Here is a 27,412-nt window from a genome sequence, read left to right on the forward strand (position 1 = left end):
TCGCCAGTTCGGATCCGAGGTGTGGACCTACACACCACTTGTCAAGCCATGCTGTGGTAGGCGTCCCACATAAAATAGAGGAAGATGGGCACAGATGTTAGCTCAGGGCCAGTCTTCCTCAGCAAAAAGAGGAGGATTGGCAGCAGATGTTAGCTCAGGGCTAATCTTCCTCAAAAAAAAAAAGAATAAAGTGTCAGTAGTAGTGGTAATAGTGATATGTATGGTACTTATTCTGTTTCTGTGCCAGCCATTGTGCTGTGCACTTTATGTGTATTATCATATTTCATTCATCCTCACAAAAATCCTCTGAGGGCAAGTACAGGTGCAAGAGTCCATGTTATACTCATGGAAGCTGATGCTTAGAGGAACTGAGTAACTTACCCAAGGAAATGTAACTGGTAATTGATCTTAACACTGGGCTGTATGGCCCCTAAGTTTGAGTAATGCTGCTAAAACAGAATCCAATCAATTTCTTTCTTCTGGGACTTTTCAAAAGTCTTGAATAAGCTCCTCTAAGAAGAGAGTCTCATTTGAAATATGATGTCTTGTGTCAGAGTGAAGTTAAGAGCCTAGGGAATATTTAAGAAGATGATGACGAAGACAGTCTCTTTTGATGGTGAAAGTTGAGACAAAGGCATGAAGTTAAAAGATATTTCAGAGTAAAATCTGTAAGGCTTTGAGACTGAGTTCTTGTAGATCCTAAATGGTGAGGAAAGAATAAAAAATGACTGTATATGATTTTGAACCTAGCAGAATGGTGACTCCTGAAAGCAACAGGTGGGTTTTAGTCAGGCATCTATTTGAAATAATGTTTTTTGTTTGTTTCAGGCAAGTTGAATGTTTTTTCCTTGAAGTAGTGTTTGCTAGAAGCATAGGTGAGAATCTAAAACTGATAATGTAGATCCTTGATTACAATAGAGGTGATAATTTTACTTCTTCATAATAGAGAAAAAAAGGAAACAAATGAGATAGAGAAGCAATTACCAGAGAAAGGAAGTCAGGGGCATTGTAATAAGTGGTTAAGTGTGTGGGATCTGGAGCAGGACTGCCAGGACTCAACCCTGGCTCTTTACCTTACCAGCTGTGTCCTATTGGGCAAGTTATTTTGTTTCTCGGTACCTTCACTTCTTTACCTGTAACATGGGGATAGGAACAGTGTCGATTTCGTAAGGATATTGTGAGTCTTAACTGAGTAGAACTATACCTGGTTCCTAATAAGTGCTCTTTATTAATTAGAAAGATAAAAGGGAAGTCAGTAATATCCCCTGTGAGAAAATGAAAGTATAAGGAAAGATGCTAAAAAGGACCAAATACCCAGAGAAAAATACGAGAATAGGTAACTGTTTTTTAAAATATGAAATCATTGGAGATTTTAAAAGTTAAAGTCACATGGTGAAAGCAAAGTCATTATTTCCTAATAATGTTATTGTCTAAAAGTAAAGAGACTGGTCAAGTAAAAGGAAAAAAATGGTGTGAAGTCTGGAAACTGCTGATTTGAAATTTTGGATATAGAAAGGAGAAAAACGCTAGGTCAGAGAGGCTCGTGTGACCCCTGCTGCTCAAGAGGGAATGGCTTGTGTTAAAGAATAAAAAGGAGCTTGAAAAGCCAGAGAAATTGGAGGTGCCACATACAGATGAGATTACTGAGGGAGCAAGATGACTCGGGAGTAGTGGAAAGATGCAGTTTAGGGTGTTAGGGTCCTAGGCTGTGAAGAGTAGGGGGTTTGAGTAGGAGATGACAATTTGGTCTACAGTGAGAAGAATGAGAAGAAAAAAAGTGGTTTGGAAAACTGAAGAAGTTGCGATGAAGTCAATTGTAGATAAGGAAGCTCATTCTGGAAAATCATGATTTATTTCAGGAAATAAAGAGTATCATTGAAAGGAAGATACAAGACATGAGATTGAATGGTTGAAGAGAAAGATAAAGGTGTAAATAAGCTTTGGAATAAGAATAAATTGTGAAAGACCTGTTGGAATTGGACAACACGAGTTTATATTAGGGCGAAGTGGGTCTACATAGTTGAGATGTTGGAAGAATGGGAACACACTTGTCAGGATGAAAAACCAAAGGTGACAGTTACATATTTAAATATTTTATCCATTCTTTTTATAGAGCAGTGTACAGATTTATTTAACAAAACTTGAATCAGAGGTTTGGGAAGGTGATTACTTGAGTAATGTTACTCAGTTAGCTAGTAATAGATTGCAAATTAGAATTGAGATTTGTTCTTCATTGCTGTTTCACTGTACCTATAAATATCAGAGGTTCTTGACAGTCTGTTACTGTAGATTTGCTTGAAGGTGAGCTGTATTTATTATAGAGCTTATTTATAGTAATATTCTCTGGTCCAGGAAAACTGTCAGCTGTTAAGAAGAGTGCATTTTTTATCATTTGTAATCTCTTTTTAGTTCTTATTCCCCAGAGCCCAGTTATATCTACATTTAACTAAATGCCTGTTGTTAAGTCTTGAAATTTTAAAAACTATTTTGTATTCCAAAGAATCCACTCCTTTAAAATTATAAAATACTTCAGATTTTTCTGCAACAAGTACTTCAGCCTTTAGTGTTTAAAGCAGAATCCTTAAACAGCATTCAAGTCATGTAAATAAAAATGTATTATACGTTTCCATTTGAAGGGTAAAATTGTGGTAAAAAATGACTGTGCCTTTCATAATCATCATTTTATAAATATAAAAAAATAATTTTTGGAAGCATGTGTCCTTCATAAATGTTATTTATAACAGCTGTTTTAATATATTGATACTGTGAGTATTGTTAGTTGCATCTTCATGATGTATATCAGAAATCTTCCTAAATGATTTTTACCTTGAAACCACTAAACTTTTAAGTCTGCGTGGTAAATAGGAGTAAACTTTTTTTTAAAACATTAGGGAAACAAACACTACGTTTATATTGTACATTGAAATGTTTCTTACAGATTTTTCTAGTCTGTTTATCTGGTCGAGAGCAACTATCAAAGCTGTTTTATTCATCTGATTAATAGGACCTTTTAAATTAAAGGCATTACTTTAACATAGTTACATTTATCTGTTTATTAGAACAATTTTTTTCAGCTAGTACTTAAAAAATCACCTGAAATGCAAACTTTCCTCAATCTCGTTATTGTTATGTTAATTTATAAAGGAAGGAAACTCTGTTTAAAAGTATCTATATGAATAATACATAGCTAGAAAACTCATCACGTTTATTTCATTACAGTTCATTATTTTAGGAATTTAAACCAAGAAAATTTGTTTTGAGACAATTTACTGTGCCATTTCGACAGTCTTGTCCCCTGAAGCCCAAACTTATATCATTTTCATCTGTTTATTTAAAATATTAAACTCTAACTTCTTATCAGATTATGATGTTTAATATAACCTAATCTTTAATGATTTTAAACAGATTAATATTTTCCCAGCAGTTTAAAAGTATTGTTTTTATTTCTGTGGGAAAGAAACAGCATCAGAATTATTAAAGACAATGTTGATGAATATGAGTTGTATCAATTGTCAATAATACACACCCAATATTTCATATACATGCCAAGCAAAACAAAAGGTATTGAATAAATTGAAAGAAGGTACTATTAATCTAAGTGACCACACAGTCTGAGCCACTTGATATCACTACTTTTTCCATGTAGTTCTTGGCAATATTTCAAGACCTTGTTGAGAGTTCATATCCAGGGCGAGGGTGATGTCACAGTGAGACTGTGATACTTCCAGTTAATTTTACCCTGATGCAAAGAGAGGAGCCCACAACACATATCTTGGGCTTCTGTAGGTTAATGAACTTGGATTCTAACGTATATTGGGAGAAATGGCCTCTAGATTTATTCACATCTCTTTAGTCAGCGACCTCATAGTTAATCTGAGATAAGTACAGAACAAATTTTTTGGTGTATGTTAACTACTTCCAGGAAGTCTCTGCAGTAACAGTTGTAACCAGAGGTGAGAAAATAAAACCTTTACTGTTCAATTCATAGTACATATGGTAGCATGACGTCAGTAGCATATGTCCCAGCATAGTATTGCATGGAAAAGAAAATATTAGGGCAATTTTTAATCACTGAAAATGAAAGGCTCTCTGGAGAAATAACAGGAATCTATTAACAAAGAGTAAAAATAGCAAACAAAGGATTTGAAGATTTTCTTCGTCTTTTATGAGATTTTACTTCTGAATGTAGCTCCCATCCCCTTTTAAAATGTGATTTAACAAAAATCTTTGTATGACTCAACACTGAGTCTAGTTTTCCTCAGAGTATTTAGGTTTTAACCTAAAGGAGTCACTTAAGGAGTGGACTATTTAAAACATGATCTGATGTTAGAACCAATCTTACTTTATTACTGGAGATCAGTGAGTTAAGCAGAAGCCTGTGGATTTCTTCTTCTTTCTTTTACTCTTATCTGCTTTATTCCACCCAAATTAGAACTTTTAAAAACTTAAATACATGAAGATGACTTTATTAAGTAATTTCATCTACTTTTCCTGACAGTGCTGAACCTTTAAAGTTATGCTTTTGCTCATTTCAGAGTAATTTTGATAGATATATGTTTATATAAAACATAATGTCCATATAGAATTGTGTCTATAAAACTACCCCATTTCGCCTAAGAAATATTATCTATTGAGGGTGCTACTTAAGCAGTGTTATTTGCTGAGTGAAAATAATGCTTTCTTAGAAAGAAAAAAATCTTAACATCTTATACTTTAAGGTTACTCTATTAGACATGAGAAGTTTTTAAAATATCTTAATGAATTATTCAACAAGTATATTATGGTCTCATACAACGTACTTTATATATAGTATATATATGTGTTTAGAAATGAACAATAAATATAATTCCTAATATTTTTGTGCTTATTTTCAACACAGGCTCATGATGCTATAATATATTTTACTCATCTCTACTAAAATTTTAGTGTTTAGCATAAATGATAAAAATGTTGTGGCAATTTGTTAAAATGCTGTTAGTTACTTGTTTATTAATATGAGGTTAATGTTTACATTTTCAGACGGGCTCTAAATTTATTTAAAATTAATATTTTAGAAGATAATGTGATATTAAGAACTCAGAACTGCAAATTTAATTGCTTTTAAGTATGGATCCCTAAATTCATGTGGAATCAACTTGTTGGTGATGTTCAACATATTAAGTAGGTGGATACTTTTATGCCAAAGTAAACTTCATTTCACCACTTCTTCCAATCCCCGACTGTATTCATTGATAGGAAAATGACTCTTTCAGTTTTAATCATTGAATTTCTTGAATTTTTGTATGACATTTCTTTTCCCCCAAGAAAACAAGAGGGAAAGAAAAGAGACTACTATTCATGAATATAGTCAGGATACCTTTAATACTCATGTGAATTTTTATCAGTCACCGTCATGATTTCAAGTCATGAATTTATTTTTACATGCTTATGCATGCATATTTACATGCATTAGTTACTTAATTGATCTTAAATTCCATTAAATTTGAATGAATAGGAGAAAAATTTGTTCATAGGATTTTGTTCTCGTTATATTACATTTTATTTTATTTTGTTTTATTTAAATAATCAGTTTAAGGCTTATAAAGGTTGATTTGCTCCTGAACTGCTTTATTCCCAGACATTGCCATCTTCCCCAACTACCACCAAGTCCTCTCCATCTGATCCCATGACCACCTCCAGAGCTAATCAGGTACAGTATCATCCTGTCATCTACACCATACTTTTCACGGGTGATTGCCTGCACACTGGAGAAAAAGATGATGGTGGGTTAAGGATGTATTCGTTCATTCACATATGTGCACCATGATCAGATTCCAAATAACCTGAGAAAGATATAGCAATTATGCTTGGAAATTTATATGCATTTTTAACTTGAGATGACAAAATATATTCAGATGGTAGACTAGAATTTTGAATTTTTCCCCTTAAAATTATGATGACTTTATGGAGCTCAGAGAGTTATTTATTGAGTTGATGTTTATAATTTCCCATATTGTTTCTTCCTAGGGTTCTTGGTATAAAAGTTAAGAATATATGTAAAAAATAAATGTATAAGTATGACTTAGTGAGCAAAGGTATATCTTTAAAAGTGAATGCATTTTTTTTGTTTTTTTATTTCAGACATGCCTTACTTGTAAACAGTTTTAAACTTTTGGTGAAAAGCATATTTAACAATCTAAAAGTAACTGAAAATTGGTATTTGTAATCATTTCAATGCTGTTTAACAATTCAAGAAATGGTATTTTCTTAGAATTTAATGCTAACACTTCCTTTGTGGAAATGGCAAACTTTGCAATTAAAAATATATCTTACTAGTTTGATCTGATGATTGTTTTGGTACTGAATATTTATAGATCATTCTTCAAAAATGTAGTTATTTTGGGCACGTTTAAGGAAATCATCTAAAATATTTTATGTAATTCAAAGCCATACTGTACTTTAACTTGACAATGTTGAAAAATATATTTATTAAAATGATTAAACACATTTTCATTTTGTCTGAGTTGAGCTTCATTTAGGTGAGAAATGTTATTTTCTTTAATATTTCCACTTTTTTACTAATAAAAGACCTTATGGGATTATTTAAATATTAAACAAAAGTTTATCTTTTTATTATATTTTTCATATAGCTGACAAATTAACTTCAGACTATATTTGCTAAATATATTAAATGTGTCTTTTTCATATGAGCTAATATAGGCTATCAGATTTATTTTGCTCATTTATTGATTCTAATATTCTTTCAACCTCAAGAAAAATGCTAAAATGAAAACTGGAAGCAAAACTAACATTTAGGATGTTATTCTATAGTAGGAACTTCATTTTCATTTTTTGCAGTAGCATTCCCTTCAGAAAGAAATGTTTTATAATGCTCACATTTTAGCCGCAATCAAGCACTTTAAAAGGACACATCTCTAGTGATGAAACCCAGCTCTTCTCTTTGAAGGAAATGGTACTACATAAAGTGAGAACCAAGCTTTATCACTGATGCAGGAAGTTAACAAGTGTGGACGTTTTCACTCTATATACTTTATTACATGAACTTTAATTATATGATACAGAAAACTACCAGGAAAACAAGTGATTTGTTTTTAATGTTTCTCTTGTACTTCATCATTCTTTCTTTTCCAAAAAAATAAGACAGATGAGTACAACAGCAATAAAAACAAAACTAATGATTTTTCTCAATATAAAAAGTAAATATCCTGGATCTAGAAAGGAAAACCATCTCAATAATTTTGTCTATGAAGTTAGATTTGTATTTTCTTTCATATTTTATATGAACATGTGAATTTTTATCAAATGACTTCTTGAAAAGGCTAATTGTATGTTGAAGTTTACTAATATTATATTTTTACCCTCTAAATATGTTACCACATTCACCTCTGCCAAATCTAATATTTTTCTAATTCGAAATAATAAGTCATTTATGGGTTTATACTCTGTCCACTATTCTCAGTTATATTTGTTAAATGTATTTTGTTTGTACTCTATTCTCTTCTGTTCTCGTACAAACAGGCATAGTATCTCCTGGATAACATGAGGCAAAATATAAAAGAACAAAACAAAATCCTTAATAAATTCATTGAAGGAATTGTAATCATTATCGTTCTTTATGTTATTAGTGGTTTGTAATTATTTCATTCTCTACAGTATTTCCCAATAGGTTCCCTTCATGTTGTAGGACAGAAGGTCATTTAGTTTTGTTCTTCAGACTTTAGGTAGCTCATAGTTGTTTCTTGTGGATGGTCCTAGTTAGCTTAGCTTCACTGTATTGACTCACATCTGTAAGGATAACCAAGATAGAAAAATGGGTTCTAATATGATAATCTTAAACTCTCCATAATTAAAATATACTTTTAAACCTATAAGAAAATAACTTTATTACTGATTTAAGTTTACTTTATTCTTACCCAGAAATTTAGCAGATATTTCTCCAGTTTTATAATTGGCAGAGATAGCTCAAAGTCAGAGGATTTTGTTTTAAATTAAAAATTATTGTTTATGTGTTATAGGTAATATGGTACCTTCTGCTGTTAAAAGTAACTATAAACCTCTTCCGTATGAATTTTTATAAGCCAATACCAAATACATCCAGAAATCTATTTGTGTTATTTCCATCAATAATAGCTAAATGAGTTATCATTGAGTTCTTTTTCCAGAATAAATGGTTCATCTGTGTTACAAACTAATATGATAAAAAGAACTAAGGGACTGTTAATATTCAGAAAACCCAAAAAATAAAAAGCATGGAAAATGCATCAAAGAGTAAGTTTTAATGTAGTTTCAATATTTAAAAATCTTTTCTATTCTTTTAAAAATGATTACATATGTTTCATTACATACTGAATTTTACTTTCCTATCCTCATGTTTCCACAGGTCAGACTGTTTCCACAAGTCAGACTGACAGACTAGCCTAGTCCACAGGTCAGACTGACAGACTACAGCTACAATGTTGTGGGTCTATAATAATTTCCCCCTGAAAATGGAAGGATTATCATATAAGAAGCCTTATAGCATGGTGGTTAAAAGTCAAGATGAGCCAAATTGCCTATGATCACATCCTTGTTCTGCCACTTACTTGCTGAGTGAACAGAGCCTCAGTTTCCCCTTCTGGGAAATTCAGATGATAATAACACCTCATAGGGTTGAAGTGAGAAAGAAATTCATTAACTATTCTTAGAACAGTACAGAATATACTATTCACCATATAAATGTTAGGTTGTGTTTATTTTTTTCTTAAATATCTTTCAAGAGATGATGAAAAAGGAAGACTATTTAAGATGGTAAATGATACAGCATGCAGCTTATTAAAACTGAATTTTATCTTTCCAGAAAGATTCTAAGATACTGTATTGCTGCTTTTTCAACTCAAATATTTCTGGAATCAAAGTCTCTTTCCTTTTAGATAAACTACTGTACAATTATTTTCTTCTCTAGTGAGAGTACTAAGTTACTTGTTATCTAATCAATAAATCAGATTGCCATCATCTCCCTATTGAGAAAGAAAAGTTAGTATGGCTAGTAGTTTTACAACTTATACTATTTTTGCATGTGTTGCTTATTGCAAAGTGCAAGTTTGAAATTTTTTTTATTTTATTTATTTATTTATTTATTTATTTTTTGCTGAGGAAGATTCACCCTGAGCTAACATCCACTGCCAGTCTTCCTCTTTTTGTGTGTGAGCCGCCACCACAGCACGGCCGCTGACAGCTGAGTGGTGTAGGCCCACGCCCAGGAGCCAAAGTGGAACACGCTGGACTGAACCACTAGGCTACCAGGCTTGAAATTTTTTAAAGATGGAATTTTAAATGTGAAGCAAACATAAAAATATGATAAATAGAATGATATTCTTTAAGAAATGTGTTTAAACTTAAAAAAATAAATAATGAGCTGGGTTTGATCAGTTCTCAGTTACTGACGTTAAATTTTTAAATCACTTCAAGATTCCACAAAATGGCTCTGTTAATCAGTCAGTGGTGCCAAAAATTAAATCCCAGCCTTAATTTCAGGCTCCTGATTGTTAGCTCTCCTGGGATTCTTCTCAAATTTCAGCAACAGAAGAGAGTGAAAAAGAGTGATTTGAGAAATATGTGCTTTATAGACATTTATTTACTGATAAATTTGAAATGATGTATCAAAATCTATAAAACAAATGAAAATAGGCAACTCATAGATATTACCCTTGCTATGGTTACAGAAAAATATTAATAAAACTCAGTGATCTTTAAATTCATGACCATAGATCTCAGATGGACCTTAATTCTGTCAGACAATCATAAGCCCATCTACGTTTTCACTCTCTAGATGACAATTTCATAAATTCTCTTCTTTCAACCCCTGTATTCGTTTTCTGTTGCTGTGTAACAAATTGCCACAAACTTAGTGGCTTAAACAGCACACATGTATTATCTTATATTTTCTGTGGGTTAGGAGTCCAGACACCACTTAGCTGAGTCCTCTGCTTGCAGTCTTGCAAGACTGCAATCAAAGTGTCGGCTGGGATGCATTCTCATCTAGAGGCTTGACTAGAAACTAATCTGCTTTTAAGTTCATCTAACTTGATGGCAGCATTCAGTTCCTTGCAGCTGTGTGACTGAAGGCCCCACCTTCTGACGTGCTGTTGGCAAGAGGCAGCCAGCCCTCCTATTCCAGAGACTGTCCAAGTTCCCTGCTGTGTGATCCTCTCTACAGGCACGTCACAGCATGGCTGTTTGCTTCTTGCAAAGCCAGCAGGGGAATCTCTCCAGTGTGTGCCAGCAAGACGGAGTCTTACATGTTGAACCTAATCACGGGAGTGACTTTTTACCTCCTTTGCCATGAAACATAACTTAATCACAGTAGTGATGTTCCATCCCTTTGCCATATTCTGTTGATTAGAATCCAGTCACAATTTCCACCCACACTCAATGGAAGAGATTATACAAGGCATAACACCAAGGGGCCATCTAAGAATTGTTCCTACCACCACCCCCCAATATCTCTTGCTCCATCCTCACTCCCAGCTGATGACCTTACTTCCTACTTCACTGAGAAAATGGAAGCAATCAAAAGAAAACTTCCACGAACTTATACCAATACACATACTTAATGGGCCAGCATTTATACCCACGTTCTACCTTCTCATCCATTACCATAGGCAAACTTTCCCTGCTCCTATCTAAAACCAGTAGTTTCCATTGTATATTGTCTCATCCTTTTTCCTTTATTCAAGACACCCTGTCAGCAGTTCCACCTTTTTCCTTTATCTGTCAAGTTTTTGATCTCTTTGGGATCATTCCCATCAGCATACAAATATCTGTTTTTCCCCTGTCTTAAAAGACAGAACAAAACTTCTTTTTCCCACTTCTCCCATTAGTTAGTGCCCTTCTTCATATACTCCCTTGTAACAGAACTTGTGAAAGTATTTTCTCTGCTCTCTGTTTTCCAATTTCTGTCTTCCCATTCTTTCTTAAATCCACTCAGTCACGTTTTTGCCTCCACTATTCCACCAGAAATGCTTTTGCCAACATCGGTGATGACCACATCACTAATTCCAGTTGTCTGTTTTCAATCCTCGTGTTAATTGACCTGTCAGCAGTATTTGTCATGATTTATCACTTCCACTTCCTTGGTATACTTTCTTTGCTTGGCTTCCAGGATACTGCACACTCTTAGTTTTCCTCCTGTGTCATGCCATATGCTTCAGCTCAGCATACTTTGCCAGTTCCTCCCCCATCCCACTTAATGTCAGAGTGCTCCTGGTCTTAATACTTGAGACTTCTTCTGCGTTTATATTTTCTTCCTCCTCATCTAATACCTTGGCTTTTATATGCTGACCTCTGTGAAATTTATGTCTCCAGTGAGAGGCAGGTTTACTGTGAACTAATGAAGCTTGAACCTTAGGATACCTTAATCTGCACCAGCTTATTACAAGGCCCTGTACCTCATTTTCTGTTCATAATTTTGAATATATTTCCCAAAGATGTCCCCTAAAATTGTGTAAGATTTAGGCCCCACATAACTTAGGCTCACTTTTGGCTCCAATCCAGATCTCACAGTGAAACTACAGACTATATCCAGTTTCCTGCTCAGTGTTTCCACTTGCATCCAATGGACATCTTAAGTGTAACAAGTCTAAAAACTGCCCCAAATCTGTTCCACCTGTAGCCTTTACCATTTCAGTTGAAGGCATTTCCATACATCTACTTGCTCAGACCAGAAATCTTGGATCTATCCTCGTCTCTTTCTTTTCTTACCCCAAATCCAGTTCCTATAAGAATTCATGTTGATTCTACCTTTAAAACATACCATCACGCTCCACTGAATGACAGGGATACATTCTGAGAAATTCATTGTTAGGCATCGTCATTGTGCAAACATCAAAGAATGTACTTAGACAAACCTAAATGGTATAGGCTGCTACACACCCAGGCTGTATGGTACTAATCTTATGGCACTACCATTGTACGTGTGGTTCATCATTGACCGAAATGTTATTATGCGGCACGTGACTATATATAGAATCTTAAGCACTTCTCATTACATCTACTGCTACCCTGGTCCAAGCCAGGATTATTGCAGTAGCCTCCAGACAGGTTTTCCTGCCTTTCTGCCCTTGTTCTCCAAAGTCTGAGCAGACTAAGTATTCTTTTAAATATCCGTCGGTTTATATGTGTGTGTATATGTATCTTTGCCTACACCAGTAATAGTTTCCCATTTCACTCAGTAAAAACAAATATCCTCAAAATGACATCCATTAACTTAGAAGATCTGGCCCTCGTCACCTTAACCTCTTTCACTTCATTCCCTACCACTCGCCTCCCCACTCACTCTGCCCCAGGCACGTTGGCCTGCTCGCTTTTTCTTGCAAACAGAGGCATACTCTCACCTCAGTATTTTGCTCTTGCTTTTCTCTCTGCGTGAAATTCACTTATCTCAGAGATCTATTTGGCTAACATCCTCACAGCCTTCAAGTCTTTGTTCAAAATTCACCTTCTCAATAAGGCCTTCCTGACCACTCTGGTTAACGTCGCAGCCTGGCCTCCCCCTTCTCCCAGTACTCTTGGTTCCCTTTATCTTGCTGTATTTTTTTCATTGCCTCATAGGATACTATATACTTTACTTACTCCCGTGTTTATATGGACTGTCTGTCTGGCTTTCCTAGAAAGTAAGTTGCATGAGAACAAGGATCTTGGTTTTATTCTCTGAGGTTTCAGAAGCACTAACCTGAAACACGATAGGTCCTCAGATACTTGTTGAACGACTAGTATTAGTTGGAAGAATAGGCTTAGAGTCTCTATGTTTTAAAACTTGTTTTTTTTATTTTTGAAAATTTCTTCTTCAAATGAAATTTTGCAGAGAAGTTCCCTAAAAATATAAGCCAACTGGAAAACAATACTTTTGATTGAATAAAGAGGTTGAGTTAAAGGGACATCATAACCTTCTTCATTAAACTTCTATTTTACTCCTTGTAGTACCCGGAGCACCGTTTGAAAACCAGTCAGGTTCTTGTCTCAAGTATTGTCATAATTCTCCAGCAAAATGTCAAAATTAGTATTCATTTCCTGCAGTGTGTGGGTGTGTGTGTGATGTCAAGATAGTGTTCTTTAGAAGTGTATTTAAGAAAGTCCTACAAAAATAGTGAAATCCAAATGTTCTTTATAAATGAACTTATTGACTTTACTATATATATTAGATTTTGTGTTCTTTGCTTACTGTTAGGATGTGCCTTATAAAATTGCTGATGTTTGAGTACAGTTTCTCAGTGTACATCGTATACATATTGAAATCTCAAAAAATTCTCAAGAATAAATTAAACCAAAAAAATCACAGAATCCAGATTAAGAGAATGTTCCCTTTTCGTATAAGGACATAAAACATCCCATTAATAAACAGACTTACAATAATTTTGGAAGAGAAGATTTAATATCATAGAAATATCAATCCTTTTAAACTCAATTGTAAATTTATTGCAATTTTCATTTTCTTCCCCTTTTTTTTCTGGTTTTCTGTGAGAGAGAAAGAAGGCAAAATGATTTTAGTATTCATATGAAAAAATAAATGCCTGAGAATTACCATAAGACAATTAATAAAATAATTACCAAGAAAATATTTGTGTGGGACAACATACTTCACTCAATATTAAAACTTACTATAAAGCTATCATAATAAAAGGAATGTGATATTAACACAGATATAGTCAGTCATTGAAACATAATAGGAATTTCAGAAATAGATCCAAATATGTATGGGAACTGTACTTTATCATATATTAAGAAAGGTAGTGTAATTTAGAGATTAAGAGAACTGTGATCTTGACCCATAATTCCTGGCTTCAAATCAAATCTTTGTCACTTCCTAATTTTCTGATTTGAGGAAATATCAGTTAACTTCACCATCTGTGTTTTCTCATTGTAAAACGTGAATAATTGCAGTGCCTACCTCATATTCTTAAATAAATCAATAGATGAGAAGCGTTTAGAACACTGCCTGATTGAGAGTAATTATTAGTGTTATTTAATTCGTTTTAGAAAAGGATGTTTTATTTAATAAATAAATACAGCTGAAAGAAAATAAATTTAGACCTCCACCCTATACAACATTTAAAAATAAATCTCAGTGCATTCACGATTGAAACTGTAAGACTATTTGACGAAATTATAGTGTTTGAAATCAAGTTGAGGGTGACTTTCTTAAGCAAGAAGGAAATCCAAAATGGAAAGGAATAGGTTAAAAGACTTGAGTATATGAACTTTTATATTTTTGATAAGGCAGAATGCAACATTAATAAGCAAATAAGCAAAAAAGATGATAATATCCTTGGGAAAATATGTTGACCACATGTGACAATAAATTATTAACTCGTATATGGAGAACTCCTAGATTTATGTGAAAAAAAAAAAACCCGGGAGAAAAATAGGTAAAGATTATGAAAAAGCAGTTTACAGAAGAAGAAATTGAAATGTCCATTAAATATGAAAGCATGTTTAACATCACCAGGCATCAGGGAACTATGAATCAACCTCACAAGATTATACTTTTTTTTTGCCAGGTAGACTAAATTTTATATGTGTGTATATAGTACACATGTATTGGGAAGACAAAAATTAATCTGTGTGTGTGTTTATAAATTAAAAGTGCTGGCAAGGATATAGGAAATAATCATTCTCATACGATGTTGATGTAAGACATGGTATAACATTACAGCTTTTGAGAATCCATCTGGTAAAACTTAGTGTACCAAAACATAGAAATATAGAGACAAGGATGTATATTACTGTATTACTTACAATGGCTAAAGGTGGAAAACACCCTGACCTCTGACAGGAGGATGGCTGAATAAATTATGGTATTGCAGAAGATTATTTGGTGACGCTATTAAAAATAATGAGTTAGAGCCACATAAATTGGCCTAGAATAGTGTTCATAATATATTAACCGAAGAAAATTACGTTGCTAAGAAACATATGGCCCTATCTTTTAATAGTCAAAAAACATCTTGTGTTTATGTATCAGCAGGGTGATGACAAGGAATATGAACATTATTAACTTTTTCTTTTTGTATCTATATATTCTTTTTAAAATGTTAACTAAGAGAATGTAAACCGGATGGAAAAAAAATGACTTCAATTGTGGTATATGCAGTGTTTTAAGGAATGTAAAGTGTGATTTTCCAAGCCATCGGGAAAGATGGGACTGTCTTTTGACTACATATCGGTTTGAGCTACTTGACCCTTCATTTTCTGGCCATGGGATGCTTTCCTGAGAAGTTTCGAGGAGGGTCACGAGAAAGAGGCCTTAGGCCTAGAAGAGACACTTATTAACTCGCGAAGGAAGTGGCCGTTGTTTCATATGTTAACGTTATGCCAAATTAAATGATTTAGTAGCATTTGTAAGGTTTTTCATTATTCTTTCTAAATTAATATATCGAAGGTCCTCAATCCTAGCATCAAATCAAAATTACTTATGGAGACTCTTATTTAACAGGTCTAGCATGAAATTCGGCATTTGTATTTGAAGAGTTAGAGAAATATTTCCTGAAGCCTCCTGAGATGTTTGGGAAACACTCTTTACTCTATTAAAGATGCACAGTTTATTTAAAATGATGATAATCATGTACTATATCAAGCTATCTTTTTACAAATTTTAATTCGACTTTTTTCATGAAATAACACGTTCTGAATGTTTGAAAAACACTAAACACTAAATTAAAGAAAAAATATTTAATTTGTACAGAAGTTGAAGAGTGTTAGTTTTTTCATTGAGAATAGTAAAGGTTTACTAATTAATACAATTTAAATCTATGGAGGAATATTTTACAGAAGATGATTATCTTTTCAGATAGCATTAGTAGTCTTTAGACTGTTACCAAACACAGTTAGAGGTTCTCTTACCTTGGAGATGTTTATATATGCAGATGACATTAATAGTTTTTAAGATTGTTTAGCAATATTCTTGCCAGAAACTATGGAAAAGGGTTAAATGAGTACTTCCTAATCATAGTCACTCTATTGCGAGCATCCAAGTTTGTTAGTGTGCTGTAGACGGCACGTCCTTCACACCCAGCTATGGAAAATAGAGGATCTCCCTGAGGGCAAGTTAAGAATTTCTGCTGAAAACAGTACACCATTAATATTTTCCAGTTAGAATTCTAACACACCATTTGGTAAATACCAGGTTATGTGACCTTCCAAAGTCCCTTTTAAAGGTATAATTTGAAGATATGTTTATGGAAAGTCTAGGACTTTTCAAGTTTTCAGATTGAAGAAAGTGGAACACTTCAGGGGAAGAGTGTTAATGAAATAGTCTCTCTGTAATGTTCCTTGTTTTCCATCCCACGTCTGGCTTAGGCATTGGTAAAAATGCGTAGACTGCCTTGTCTAGTACTGACTGGTAAGTAGGCAGATTTGCAATACTTTTTTTCTTTCTGGACCACCTCTCAGGTAGAGGTGTTTGGTTTGCTTCATCAGCATCCTCCCTGCCCTCATAGCTGTGATAGCTCTTGCACACAGCATGTTTTCAAGACACAGTAAACATGCCTTTAGATAACCAAAGTGTTTAATGCCTCTTTACTCCAGAATGTGCACTAGTCTTCTTGCTCTGTGCATATACAGTTTAATATTTTTATCTTTCAAATAAAGCCATATAAAATGGAAAATACCTAAAATAGAAAATTGAGTAGTTATCATTTATTTTGAACATTTTTATTTTCTTTTAAAAATGCTTAGAAGTAGGACTGTCTTTGCATATTCTCTCAGATAAGAATAGTCTTGCCATATTAGGGGGTTTGGTTCCTGCTCACTGTGGAATGAAAAAATGTTTCTCGTTGGTTTTTCTAATTTTTTGTCTTGATTTAGGAATATTCCAAGAGATAATAAGTTAATCTTTTTCACCTTTTCTTCTGAACCTAATGCCTTCTGGTTCATTTTGTTGGTGTCTGCTTCAGCTATTTTTTCTTCACTTAGATGATATAATCCTTCAGTTACTCTTTAAAAATATTTTTGAAAAAGGAAGTGTTCTGTTTCATTAACTTCAGATTGCTTGTAACGAAATAATAGAAGTTATAAGATTGCTGTATTTTTATTTGTTGTTCATTGAATATTAGAAGTGAACTACTTCAGTACGCATATAGGAAAAGAACAAAGAACTTAGTTTTGACTAATAATACGTTTTGTTAAGGTGCAGACATTCTTCTCTTATTCTGTTTATTGTTAGTTAATATTTGTTTGCTTATCTCAAGTATTAAAAAATAATAATTCATAACATTTTCATTTTCTTAATGACAGTGGTTTGTGATAGTAAATTATCAACCTCCTTTTGCTAGTAAGATACAGAAATGCAGATGTGTATTATTTAAAAAAAATAAGTATTGCCTTCAGAAAAACTGTTGGTAAAGTTAAAATATAAGGAATGTTGAATTAGCATGCTGGTAAATATAAAATACCTACAAGCAACTATAATTTGATTTCAGTAATATCTTAAATCATATCAAAAATATGACATGAGTTTTTTCAACTAATAATAATATTTGATTTTAATGGTAAAAAAATTTGTAAAAATAGAAAACTCAAATCATGAAAGTTTCTTTATAATTAATTACCTAGTTATCTAAGTTTAAGTAGAGATCAATTTTCAAACATAGTTGAGGTATTTACTTCCAATAATATCTTATCTAATTAGTTTGGTTACATCATGGAGTGTTAAAGCAATCCCTGAATTAACTCAGAATTTTCAAAAGCTTTGTATTCCAAGATTAACTTTGTGGTTTTCCTAAACAGGCCTTTACCTTAATTACATGTTTCTTATTTAAAACTATGACTTTGAATTTCCTTATTTTAAAATATAAAAGTATTTTCTAAATCTTCTTTTCTGTCATTTATCAACTTATTTTTTATGTATGTTTAAATATTTAGTAGTCTTCATTTTACCACATGACTGTAAGCTTCATGAAAGCGAGATCGTATCCTTTTTATTTACCTCTGTATCCCCAACATCTGGAACAGTGCCTGCACAGAGTAGGCACAAAGTAAATAATTGTTCAATGACTACCGGACTGTATGCAGTTTATTTTAAATGAATTGCTTATTCTGCTTTTGCAGGAATTATTTATTGAGCAGAATAATTTTGGGATAATTTTTCCATTTTCTTTTGTTACACTGCTTTTAAAAAATCAAAATAAAACAAAGAGTATATGGTAGGAAAAAAAGCTCATCTGAAATCCAGTCTCTGTTATTCCTTATACTTCACTTTCACCTGCATATAATTTTACACTGTCTAATCCAGACTCTACATTTACATTTATATATTTTTTAATTTTGCATTGATATTTTCCACATTATTTTATAATTTCGTATAGTATCTATACACTGTTCTGTGTATATGACATTCTCCATGTGTTGAATTATTTTCCAGAAGGAGTGCAGGAGAGAAACTAAGTTAAAGATCATGCTCATTTTATAACTTAATGTATTCTACAATGTGACTTCCGAAAGTCAATAAATACTGCCACAAATGTTTTTTAAAAGAAAGAGATTAATAGTTAAACCATTTCCTCATTTACATTTTGTTCACTTTTTTTTTTAGTGATTAATTTAGCTGCTCTGCTTTGAATATCTTTGACTATTTTAGAGGTTAAACATTTTCTTGTCCTACTCACCTCTTTACTGTTCACTACGTAATGAATTGTGTATTCACTTTGACCTCTAGGTTCCCTTATCCATTCCTGTGGCAGCCTTAAATACTATCCCTGTGTAAATTGTCAGATTTCCTCGGATCTTCAAACCTATAGCCAATGCACTACTTGACATTTTCTCTTGGATGGACATCTGATAGGCATTGCAAACTTAAAATATCTAGAATAGAATTCTTTTTTTTTTTTTTAAAAGATTTTATTTTTTCCTTTTTCTCCCCAAAGCCCCCCGGTACATAGTTGTATATTTTGTTGTGGGTCCTTCTAGTTGTGGCATGTGGGACGCTGCCTCAGCGTGGTCTGATGAGCAGTGCCATGTCCGCGCCCAGGATTCGAACCAACGAAACACTGGGCCGCCTGCAGCGGAGCGCGCGAACTTAACCACTCGGCCACGGGGCCGGCCCTCTAGAATAGAATTCTTGATTCCCTCTCTCCTTATCTCTTTCACTCCTTTTCCGTCATCCACTTCAGTGAACACAACTCCTACTCATATTCTGTTTTTACTTTTTAAATTGGTTTTACAACCTTTAAAATAGTAAATTGAAAGCATTAGGTTTCATATAAAAATACCAATATTACAAATACATTTTTTTAACTAATCAGAATTAAGAACTCTGAACATATATCTTATTATATGTACCCTGAAAGAGCTGGGCTAAGAAGAAAAGGTTTAAAATAATAATAATAATAAAATAATTGTGGTTTCAAAGAGCTTTTTGATAGTTTGACACATGAATGATGATGACAAATAGAACTCCCAGAAATTTAACCTCAGTTGGTAAAATCTGGTTTAGTAAACTTTAAGAAGACAGTACCCCAAGTTATTTTTATTTATAAATAATCTGTTGCCTTATAATAGTTTATCGTTTACGGCCTTCATAGTTTCTTCATAATTATTTGACTTCCAGTCGTTTTCTTTTTTGTTATAATTATATCTACAGTGCTTGTCATCTCAACATAACAGGAATAGTTTGAAGGGCTTGTTTTCTCTTCTTCTTACCTCTAAAAAATAGATTTTTCCTATTTTTCTTATTCCCAAGTGTATCCCTCTCTGGAATGTCATGTGATATATCTTCAAAATATGTAGCAGTCACCAAAAGAGGAAAAAAGCTTTGAATAGTGCTTCAAGGGGCAAAGTGAAAAAAATGTATTCAGTGAAAAATAGTTGTTAAACTTTATTTGCCTTTAGAAATTTCATGGGGATTATCATTCATTTTCTGTCTTCTTCCAAAGAGACAGAAAAAGAGGTATACGTCTGTCCTTCTCTGTCATATCTTGCAGCTGGAGGGGAAAATAAAGTATGGCCCTTTGGAAGAAGATATAAAATGAAGTACAATCTCCACAAAACTTTTGTTACTTTGAGGTAAAAATGCAATTTCTTGAAACAAGGCAAGGGGTGGGAGGGAACTGCACTAGTTACGAATTGTGATTATGACTCAGTAGACACTATTATTTGAGCCATCTTATTAATTGATCCTGTTCATCACTTAATCAAGGAAACACTAATACATTTGTATTCTAGACTTTTAGAGCCAATCTGACCATTTCTTATGGCTAAAAAGCCTAGCCACAGGCTTAATAAGTAAGAAACTACAAAATAACTTAGGAAAAACATAATACATCAAGGAACATTTAAGGAAAAGGCATATAGTATATATTTAATTATGTTTGGTTTATCTCAGTATGGTTGCAATATAATCTTTGAATTTTAGATTTTATAGATGATAAAGCAAAGAAAGTTATTCTTGTTTTAAGAACCCAAAGTCATATTTTACACACACACACAACTGCATGGCCATGATGGAATCTTTCAAATAGTTTATTATTTTGTTCTTATACAAATCTGTATTTTATTTTTTGGCTTTATTTTTTAAACACTTATCCAGTTGATAACTTCAACCAAGTGCAAATAGGAAATGCAAAATTAAATAAGATAATTGGCCTTCAGGAAGATAACATTTGTAAGAGAGAGAAATATCTGTTGCACTCTAATATAAACCAGCATAAGATAAGTAACATAATAAGAAATATAGAAAAGTACTTTGACACTTCTAGTTTTAGGGAACCAGGATTGAGTTAACAAAGTACATTGCATTTGAAATACTCTTGCAAGATGTGTAAGATTTTAGCAGGCAAAATGTATGAGTTTTAAGGGGAAGATTAGTGTGGGGATATAGGTAACATTTCAGTCAGTTGGAACCAATGAATAAACAAAGGCAGGACATAAGAAAACTAATACAGAGTATGTTCAGGACTAGCTGGTAGAGTTTGGATTCGGCATATAATACTAGTCATAGAAGACGAAGTGGGAAAACAGTTGGGGACAGGGTATGGAGAATTTAGAATGTCTCCACAAGGAGGCTGGATAATTCTGTGGGTAGTTGAAGGGGTGTTACTGAAGGCAATTGAGTAGGGCTTTTTCATAATACTAAAATAAAAACTCCTTATCCACAGTCTTATCAAGTTGATTTTATAAATGATGAAACTGAAGTGATTTGGCAAAGGTCAAAGAGCAGAGCCAGGGTAAGAGCCCATCCTAACTGCCAATTCTAGATTCTCTTTATTCTACCACACATTACTTAAGATAGGATAAAGCAGTAGGACTGGGCCCAAAGCATTTCAGAGGGGAAAATGTCAAAATGTCAGCAGTACATAACAGGATGTAGAGATCTAGGGAGCAAGAGAAGGCACAGATGGCTCCCAGGTAGAAAACCTGGTGTTGGCGGTGGGTGGGGGATAAGGATATATGAGAAAAGACAGCATGGTATTTTACAATAGAAACTAGACATGCTTATGAAAACTGCTGCCTTTGCTTTGCTTCTCAAAAGTGACTAGTAGAGAGCTGGAAAAGCTGCTTTTCTCTTCCTTCTGGCTACTTTTTTTTTTCTTTGGAGGAAGATTAGCCCTGAGCTAACATCCATGCCCATCTTCCTCTACTTTATACATGGGACGCCTACCACAGCATGGCTTCCAAGCAGTGCCACGTCCACACCCGGGATCCGAACCCCAGGCCGCTGAGAAGTGGAACATGCGAACCTAACTGCTGCACCACCGGGCCGGCCCCTAGATACTTGTATATTCATAGCTCTGTTGTGCATATTTTGTCAAACAGTACTTTTCAAGAAGGCAGTTATTTATGTATTTAAAATCTGTATCAAAATAAAAGATTTTTTTCAATTTGCTTTGGTAAGCAGTTCGATATAGATGCCCCCAAATGACACATGCATCTCCACTGGACACTGCTAAAATGGTGCCTCAGTAGCCTAAGTGTAATACCGTAGGGACATGAGAGATTTATCCTGTTAGATCAGGGAGGGTGTATCTTGGTAAAAGGTAAACTGAGTCATCCATTTGTGTCTCTTTACCAGAGCTGTGACAACTTGACTTTTAGAGTATCAAGAGGTACAATAGATATTTCTTTTGGATAGGCAAATATTACATGATATAATAACATGTAACTATTTTCAAAGATACTATTCGGTCAGTTATAAATTATAGAAATACAGCTCAAAGTGGCTTAAACAAAAAAAGGAATTGTATTGATTTTGTGCTGGCTTTGGACGTGGTTAGATTCACATGTCAAAATTCTGTTGGAAATTTCTCTCCATTTCTGGAGTCTCCTTTTACCTAGGTTGACTTTATTTTCGGTCAGGTGCTCCCTCTTTCCACGTGTGGCGAGGTAGTCATTAGTAACGTCAGGCTTATGTTCTCCTAGGTTAGAAACACAGGCACTTCTATCCCAACAGTTTCACCAGTTTCTGAGGCTGGCTCTTATGAGCCCATCCTGTGTCACGTGCTCAATCCCAAGTCACTAGCTGCCAGGGTGTGGAAACTGTGATACATCAGGCCTTGGTCGTGTTTCCAGCCCTAGAGGTGCTGCAAGCTTGTCAGCCTCACCCAAAGCACATGCACTAAGAATGAGAAGGTGTTTCCCCAAGGAAAACGGGTCTGTTGCCAGAGGAAGAAAGATTGATGTCAGCTGAGTGAATGAATGAATGAATGAAGTAACAGGTATCCACTATTGATAGGAATGCTTTATAAATGTAAGACAGTACACATATACTATAAAATCTGGCAGCCCTCAGTAAAATAGTCCATACTATTCATTGAGATATCTTAAATTATAATGGAACTTCTTTTGCATTTATTGTAAGATATGGCTTTATGAAAAAGTTCAGTAGTTTTCCTGCTGTAATGATGAAGAAATGTGATGCCTACAGACACCCTCATTCCTTTATAAGACCACAATGAGTTGGAGTTCCTATTTAGCAAAGGAGTAAATTTGTTTGTCTTAATGCTTATTTGTCATCAGAAACATATGAGTATTAAAGCCTACCTTTTTGGTATTTTTAATATTTTCATAGGATTCCCATAGAGGTTCTTCTTTTGTGGTTGCAAAAAGAGAAATCATCACTTCATTACTTTTTTTTTTCTGAAAGTTGATGCTAGTAAAATTAGTATAATTATATTGTTAATATTATGTTTATTTGATATAACAAATAATTATAAGTCTAGGAATAAGGAAAATTTAAGCTAAGATTCTTTTTCTTTAGAAATAATACCATTATTTAAGCAGATCATCACTCCTCAAATGAGTTTAGGTTTGAACAGGAACGCTCCAACACAGGGATGTGGAGATGTCTAAGAGTAGAGAACAGGACAGTGATAGGACAGAGAAGAGAGATGGTCATCATCTCTCAGAGGTTTTCTACATACCCTTCTCCATCCAGTTAGGCTTTGTGTCTCCTTCGTACCCTTTGTATACTTCTGTAGCAGCACTTTCAAGGCTCACTGCACCCATTCATTTACACCTATGTTTCCTACAACTAATCTAGAAGTTCTTTACAGGCAGGAACAGTGTCATATTGTATATCGTTTATCTCTGGCTCCCAACACACGGCCTGGGCCACTAAGCATTCCACAAAAGACTGGATGGATGGTCACAACTGTAGATCATAGCTCTGAAGGGAAAACCGATTTGTAACTGTCAAGAGCACATCTGATTTCGTCAATGCATGCTACACCAAATAATTTGTATGCTGTTGAAGATCCAGTACTTTTTTCTCTCAATTCTTTAGAAATAAGAATACATAAATTTATGTGAGTCAGTGTGTTAACAGAGTTCACCAGTGAAAATGAAGCCATACATAGAATTAGAATTTGTTATTTATCATTTCAGTGGGGATACAAACACTGTCCATGCACAGACTTTTCCTTTGGTAAATGCTGTGTTCCTATCTCAGAAGTAAGCAAATCGCCTATCTTCCCTGATTCTCCACACCCCTCTCTCCCCACCCACCCAGTGTTCAGTTGCCATTTTCCTTGGCTGGACTATTAAGTATTTATATTTATTAGATTTGGAATTTAATAACTTTTATATTTATATTTCTTTTAATTTTCTAATTTAGTTTCTAAGATTAGTGATCTTATGCAGAATTATTACTATCTAACGTTCAATGTTACTTATTATAAATATTAATGTATAGTCATTAATGTCTTCTCTTAAATCATAACACATTTATTTAGTTACATGTGGTCAACTGTCAGTCATACCAACAAAATCTGGGGGCCACGTCACTATTTGATAAAACAGCAATTTTGGCTGACAGTATTTTATATAAGTTTATTTCAGATAGTTTAGCTGAAATCCAGGTGTTAGTACTTACTACGTAAAGACATATAAAGATAGATGATGTGGTGTAATTCTTCTTTATAATATAAAGATAGATGATGTAGTGTAATTCCTCAATTTGCAAAGATACAGACTTTTCAGAAGATGTTCACTTTTATGAAAAGTCCACACACCATCTATAAACTATGCATTATTTCAGAATTTTTGAATGTTGAAAAGAGAGAAAAATGATTAAAGGGAAAAATAAGAAAGGACAAGCTAATGTGAAATAATAATGTAAGTACTATGCACACATTTGCAAGTTCTTTTGTAAGGATAGAACTTCCTAGAGTTTTAAAAAAAAAGCTGTAGATGCAGTAAATATAGTATGAGACTCATGTACAGTGTAGTAGAAATTAGTATCGTCACACATCTCATAGAAACTTAAGGTGACTTTACAGTGGCTGTTATAAAATTATATATTTCATTACTTTTTATTGATAGTCTATAGGATACTTCCCATGATTAACTTTTCATATGCTGTTCTCTTCCTGGATTGTAATCATGCAGGTAATCATTACAATGAGCAAAATAACAGTGATATTAGAATTTAAAGTAATTTAAGAACAGCTCTTTTGAAAATCTTGGTTGATTAATATATCTTTCTTCATAAAAATTGTTAAAACCCTACAGTTTGCCAGGATATAAATGTTTTCAACCATATTTTATTGCAAAAGATGTTCTGATTTTGAAAAGAAATACTTATTTATAAAATATAGTCAGATTTAACATTCAAATATTTAAATCCTTAAAAGTAAGTTTTCTCAGTACGTCATGTACAGAGGATAAAATGAGGATGATTCTAGTTCATCTTTATAATTGATGTAAGATGTAATCATGATTTAACTTTCTAATTATAACACTTGAACATACTTCAGCATTTCAGACAAATAATTTTCTACAAAAAAGTGAACAAAATTAACAAATTTAATTTGTTAAAAAATGTATTTCTCAGACTACTTCTTGAAACTGAATGCACTTAATCAGGGGAATATGAAGGATATATTCGACATTTCTAGGAAATGTTTCTAGAAAATTTAGGTATTTTTTTCAATAAAATGAAATGATTATATAGGCAAATCAGAGTGAAACAAAATGCCACTGTGATTATAAATTATGTGTGTGGGAAGAAAAGTTTGTATGCGTGTAATATATGTAAATATATCTAAGAGGTGCCCCAGTCTAGAGTTTGAATTTATACTTTCACTGCTTGCCACCTTAAAGAGCAAAATTGCCAAAAATGCATGGCTCTATTTCTTTAAAATATTCTTACCCAAATCTGTGTTTTAAAGGTAGCATGGCAGTACTTGCTAAAAGTTAACTAATGAAATGCCTCAAAGTATCTCAAGTAAATTCCTACTCAGATTTCAGCAAATTATTTCAGCCTGCCCATTTTTAATGTCTAGAACAAGGAAAGTGATTCCTTCAGTGCTTTATCAGTGACACAACATTCAGGGTTTTTGATCTACTCATTGAGTCATAAATCAGTGCCATCTGTATCTTTGTGCTACCAAATAAAATTTTAAATGTTAATATCTATATTTTAATTTTAGGGGTTGTGGAAAAGACCATACTGAATTTATGCTTCTTATAATAGTATTTGATTAGGATTAAATCAAAATCTGCTGGGTTTTGTGGCTGGATATTTCAATACAAATTAGCTAAAATGCCTATACTTCATATGGTTACGTTGGGTCATTGTAAATATTCATGTGACTGCAATAATTTTTCAATAACCTTTGGTAGTATGATTGTAAGTCCTATTTTTAAAAATGTAGCTGTGAGTGCCAAAAAGAGAATTATCTACTTAAAATAGTCATTTCACAAATTTAGATAGAGCATCCAGATAATAGTCTCAAATAGTCTTAACCTACCTAAAAGCTATTAATATTTTTTATATTATTAATTATTTAGAAGTATTTGTTTCTTTTATGAAGTTATATGTTATCAGCTTAGTTGAAGAACTAAAATACTACTCCTAATAATTTTATTGACCTCTATCTCTGAAACATTAGTCATGAAACAAATAAGGTATTGAACAACACAAAAATTACTAGATGACAAGGAACATGAAATTAATGTTTTGAAGGGACTCCAGCTAGAACTTTCCTCCTTTTATCTTTACTAACTTTGCTTTATAATCCTGCACTCTTTGTTTGTAAATGTTTTAGACCAAAGATATTCTTAAAGCAAAATAGGTGAAGAATCATCAAAAGCATTTTGATTTTGGAGCTATATAAAAATGTTACCATTGATGTATAGTTATGATTCCCTCTTTTTTAAACATAATCTCTTATAACTTCTACTGCAAAATGCACAAAGACTCAAGGAAAATTTTTGTTTAATAATTTTAAACTGAGCATTGCATTTTCCTTTGAAAATTCTAAGTTCTCAAGATAATTATATTAAAATGTGATAAAAGTCACTTTAGAAATTGTGGTATTTCTGTCTTTCATAAATTGCGTTAAACTAATTTTCAAGCTATTATTTTACTTTTTCTAGGATAGCAAAGTAATATGATGTATGTGCGCAAAACAGAAGTATTATTTATACGTATTTTTTTTGATTACAGGTAAAGATTATAGTTCCCAACAGCACAGCAGGTCTGATAATAGGGAAGGGAGGTGCTACTGTGAAGGCTATAATGGAGCAGTCAGGGGCTTGGGTGCAGCTTTCCCAGAAACCCGATGGGATCAACTTGCAAGAGAGGGTTGTCACTGTGAGTGGAGAACCTGAACAAAACCGAAAAGCTGTTGAACTTATCATCCAGAAGATACAAGAGGATCCACAGAGTGGCAGCTGTCTCAATATCAGTTATGCCAATGTGACAGGTCCAGTGGCAAATTCCAATCCAACCGGATCTCCTTATGCAAACACTGCTGAAGTGTTACCGACTGCTGCAGCCGCCGCAGGGCTCTTAGGACATGCCAACCTTGCGGGCGTTGCAGCCTTTCCAGCAGTTTTATCGGGCTTCACAGGCAATGACCTGGTGGCCATCACCTCTGCACTTAATACATTAGCCAGCTATGGATATAATCTCAACACATTAGGTTTAGGTCTCAGTCAAGCA

General features: G+C 33.5%; 1 protein-coding gene across 1 annotated transcript in view; it reads left to right on the top strand.

The window, feature by feature from the left end:
- NOVA1 (NOVA alternative splicing regulator 1) overlaps window positions 1-27,412 on the top strand; it is a 151,738-nt gene that overhangs the window by 119,082 nt on the left and 5,244 nt on the right. The window contains exons 4-5 of the mRNA XM_046648942.1: window positions 5,618-5,689; window positions 26,915-27,412. The exon at window positions 26,915-27,412 is cut by the window's right edge and continues 5,244 nt beyond it. Of these exons, the coding sequence (XP_046504898.1) occupies window positions 5,618-5,689; window positions 26,915-27,412 (570 nt within the window). The remainder of the gene's footprint in view (window positions 1-5,617; window positions 5,690-26,914) is intronic.

This window comes from Equus quagga, chromosome 2 (genome assembly GCF_021613505.1).
Source record: "Equus quagga isolate Etosha38 chromosome 2, UCLA_HA_Equagga_1.0, whole genome shotgun sequence".
NCBI classification, from domain to species: domain Eukaryota; kingdom Metazoa; phylum Chordata; class Mammalia; order Perissodactyla; family Equidae; genus Equus; species Equus quagga.